The 4201-nt window shown below is 42.0% G+C and overlaps 1 protein-coding gene and 1 long non-coding RNA gene across 3 annotated transcripts in view; one reads left to right on the forward strand and one right to left on the reverse strand.

Annotated features, from left to right (window-relative positions):
- ARHGEF19 (Rho guanine nucleotide exchange factor 19) overlaps positions 1-4201 on the reverse strand; it is a gene marked incomplete in the record, with an annotated part of 23991 nt that overhangs the window by 3705 nt on the left and 16085 nt on the right. Inside the window, 5 exon segments of the mRNA XM_072427015.1 lie at positions 306-385; positions 631-789; positions 1520-1683; positions 1875-1964; positions 3624-3698. Coding sequence (XP_072283116.1) covers positions 306-385; positions 631-789; positions 1520-1683; positions 1875-1964; positions 3624-3698 — 568 coding nt within the window.
- The window catches only part of LOC140341340 (uncharacterized), a 42947-nt gene that overhangs the window by 1472 nt on the left and 37274 nt on the right, over positions 1-4201 (forward strand). The gene's annotated exons all lie outside the window — the stretch shown is intronic.

Consider the following 4201-nt stretch of genomic DNA (forward strand, 5'->3'; position numbering starts at 1 on the left):
ATTACCTCGTACAAAATTATCTAATTAAAGGTTCATAAAGTATGTATCTAGAAATCACCATATAGATGGCGGATTCCCTTCCAGAGAAAGGGGGCGCTCCAACTCTTCCTATGATTGGCTGATACCTGTGAGAAGTCACCAGAACTTTATAGAAGGTTTTTTTTTTGCAGCGCTGGTTAATAACAGAACTTTTATTTTATTGGATTTCAGCACACTTTTCTAGGAATTATACTAACGATCTCCTCTAGGCCCGTTTGCATACATTTCCCATGATTTCTAGCAAGCAAAATAGTAAAAGGAGGCACCTTCACTCTCAGACAGGTTCTCGAGATCGATGGAAGATTTGGAAGGACTCATGGCAGAGATCCATCGCTGCTTCTGGCTCCTGCAAAAAGACGAGAGGGGTCACCGACATTAATGGCCGCCTGTCACTTTATATACAATCCTGACTTCCATCAATTTGTCAGCATGGCCGGATATTGATTGGCTGAGATTTTTATGTTTGCAGTAACTGCTGCCGTGCTCCAATCTACACAGATCTTATTTTAGGTCATAGGCACATCCTCCTAAAGGAGTTAGCTTAAGTTTGTGCACCCCCCCCCTCCCCCCAAGCCTCCATTGTACACTTACTCGCTCTGTGCACGGAGAAGGATTTGGTGTTTTGGTCGTTGCTCATGGCACAGCTGTACATGGAACACCTCGCCTGGGACCTCCTGCAGCTTCCAGCTCAGATCCGTCACTTTTAGATCGCACACCTGAGCATGCGCGAACACCGCAAACCGACCCAACCTGAGGAGCAGTAAAATAGATATTTAAAGAAAATACCATCGCCAATATTAATATCATACAATATTTATATAGCGCCAACATATTACTCAGCACTGTACAATAAATAGGGGTTTTTAAATGACAGACAGATACAGACACAGGAGGAGGAGAGGATCCTGCCCAGAAGAGCTTACAATCTAAGAGAATGGGAAATATTAACTCGTATAGTATCACAGTGTGTTCATTTAAGGCCTATTCTTATTGACATAATCCTATGCATGTTCTGGGCCAAACCAGCCATCGATAGGAACAGGAAAATCAAACATTTTTATTTTCCACAGAACTTTGGGTAACTTCACAAAACATTTTCTCCTTTTTTTTATATTTTGATAAAATACATTGGGGTCAATGAGAAGGTAAAATGGAAATGCAATGTTACAGAAGTGTCTTTCACCTGTGTGAAATCTGTACTTGTCCCAATTAACGGCCTCTCGTTAGCTTCAAAACTACAAGTATGAAATTAATAAAAAAGGACACAAAAATAGATAAAGAACTATTTAAACACCTGAAAACCCCAACATACTCCATTAAAGAAATGTTGTTAAGTGGTTTAATGAGGGAGATCTGTCATTTATCGGTAAAATCAGATTTTCAGAAATATCTCTGCTCAATCCTAATGAACCGTTTGGTGTAAATGGCCGACCCAATGGCAGAACAAATGGCACTGAAAAAACTTCATTAACGCACTTACTCCTTCTTTCTGGAGAGCAGCAGGCAGTCATTGAAGAGGTGCAGGTAGACGGGTTTGGGGCTGAGTTTAAAGCGGGATCCGGCTGCATTTGGGATCTGCATGTCCAATTCCACCAGCTCCCCGTGCTTCACCAACCAACGAGACTGAGAGATCAGAGGAAAGATCTGCAGAGAAATGGAAGACAGTAAAACCGTCTATAGGTGCCGCTATAAAGGTTCTAATTCCCGTGGGGCTGTAAGGGGCCCGTACATAGATATGGAGCTTTTTATGTTCCGCCATCCAATCCTACCATAATCCAACAATATTGGCTGTGATATTGGACCCCTCACCCGAGCCTTTCCCCATTCTGCTTTACCTTACTCTCAAAGTGAATCTTCTTATTGAGGTGTATCAGCTCTTCTGTCCTCTTCATAGACTGGACGCTGGCATTACATTCCTTTACCAACTGAAGGAAGAATAATCTTTATTAAAACTTACAAGATGCAACATTGTATAAAAATAGATTGCAAGCTCTTCCACACAGGTAATGGTCCTGAGGGCCCTGTATGCAAACACCTTTCCTGTTTGGAATACAACAGCTGCTATCATCCAGGTCGGTCCTGTACTACATTGTGTGGCACTGAGATCGTTCAAGAATTATAAATCTGGAGTCCTGACGTTTCACTGGATACATGCTTGTTCTGAGGTCCCAGAAGGGTATCTCCAGCACCACCTTTTGGTTCTGATCACCTACAATCAATGTACCCCTAGTTTTAAAAAACTCGGTCTTTATTCCCAATGACAGAGATGAATGACAACACTGAACTCAACACTTTAGGTCTGATTTATTAAAGCTCTCCTGACTGAAGAAGATAGACTAACATGGGAGAACCTGGGTGATCCAGCAAACCTGGAATTTTACTTCAAGGCATTTTGACAAAGTGAAAACTGTCGATGTTTTTCCTCCGTAATCATGGAGGGATTAATATGTCCTTTCCAGTCTTCTGCTGTTCACAAGCCCAAAGGTGAGGGATCTCATCACGCATAGAAGAAGAAGAGTGGTGGCATATTAAACAATGCTGAAATTATGGGAAGTGGAGGGGAGGGCGGTGTAGAGGAATTCAACCCCCGACCACAGTAAGGCATGAGACAATTAAATTGTCTAACGTGAACCATTTTCCCCGCCGTAATGTGAGGGGTTATTAATTAGAAGCTTGTGTGGCATGTGGGAAGAAGACTGCAAATATCAGCCAGTCTGCCTCAGAATGTTTGTCCGGGCAGGTGGCAGGTCTCCTAATGACCCCAGCCAGTAACTTTCCCCAGAGTCTCACCCAGGTGTCACCTCTCACCTACCTGCGAGCTGACCACAGTTCCCCGTGTGCTAGATGCAAACAGTCTGCTGAATATGTGTGTCAATAAACTCCTTCATAGGTTGCAGAACAGTTGCCTCTGTAAGGGTCAATTTGCACTAAGCTTATACATCCCAAACTGCAATGTGTACATAGGGTACACATGGTCACTCCATAACCCCGTAACTGCACCTCTAAAAACACTGAAAATCACCCCAATTTCACCTTTCACCATGGCCAGTGTATGTTGCCGTAATTCACATTCAATACTCCAACATTCACCTTTAATATAAATAACACTTATATAGACAAATATGAAGATTTAGGTTAAACTTTCCCAATTTTGATTGTTTCATTTTGCTGAAATACATTGCAATCAATGCATAAGGAAAATAAGATAAATTGCAGAGTACAAAGAGGGTTTTTAATGTTCCCCTTGACCTACCCTACCCTTGCTGTGCCCAACGATTGCCCCTTATTATTTGATATTATTTACACAGATTATAAAACATTAAAAGACACATTTTCTAAATAATAAAAGAGGACATAAATAAACTAAACTACCCTAAATACACTTTTTATGTTTCAGGTTTTGCCTAAAAAAGGGGGATCTCTGCACAGACAAATCCATCCAGCAGATGTCACCAGACCCCCTTTCTGGCATGTGATTGGACAGGCTGATATTACAGATAGATGATTGGTCAGTAGGCACTTTCCAGTCAAATGGTGAATGTGACGGACCCATTGGTCATTTGTCCTTCTAAGTGGTACGTTACCTTCTTAAGTTCGGTGAAGGCCTGGCTGGCTGTCTCTTCATTCTGGGAGCCAGGTGCTGTGTGCTTCAGGATATTCTGTGGAAAAAAAGCGGAAAATGCTGAGGAATCACTCCACCTAAAGGTTTCTTGTCCCTGTAGAAGTGCTTGGCTTCCTACCAAGGCTGAAAATGTTTCCTGGATTGCAATAGCATCAACCTTCAGTCACCCTGAGAAGTCAGCATGGCTACAAGAAAGCCAGGCAAACCAGCATTTTCAGCTGCAATTTTTTTCATGACAAGTCTACTTTAAAAAGCTTTAAAAAATAAGGAATCTTCATATACCTCATAAAAGAATATTATTATTATAGACGGGGCGCCCCACGGCATGCCGGTGAACTGATTGATCGTTCCGCCCAACACAGACCATCTAGATAATTAAAAAATTCTGGTGTGGAGTCTCACTGTCAGATAAATGGGAGTCAATAAAAAATCTGAAAGAGCGTTCATGGAAACGACAATCACACATAAATTGTGCTGGGCAGCGAGCCAGATTCCCCCCTAGCATCTTAGAATTTTCTAGGTGACTAAACGGCCATCTTT

The sequence above is a fragment of the Pyxicephalus adspersus genome, chromosome 11 (assembly GCF_032062135.1).
Source record: "Pyxicephalus adspersus chromosome 11, UCB_Pads_2.0, whole genome shotgun sequence".
Lineage (NCBI taxonomy): Eukaryota > Metazoa > Chordata > Amphibia > Anura > Pyxicephalidae > Pyxicephalus > Pyxicephalus adspersus.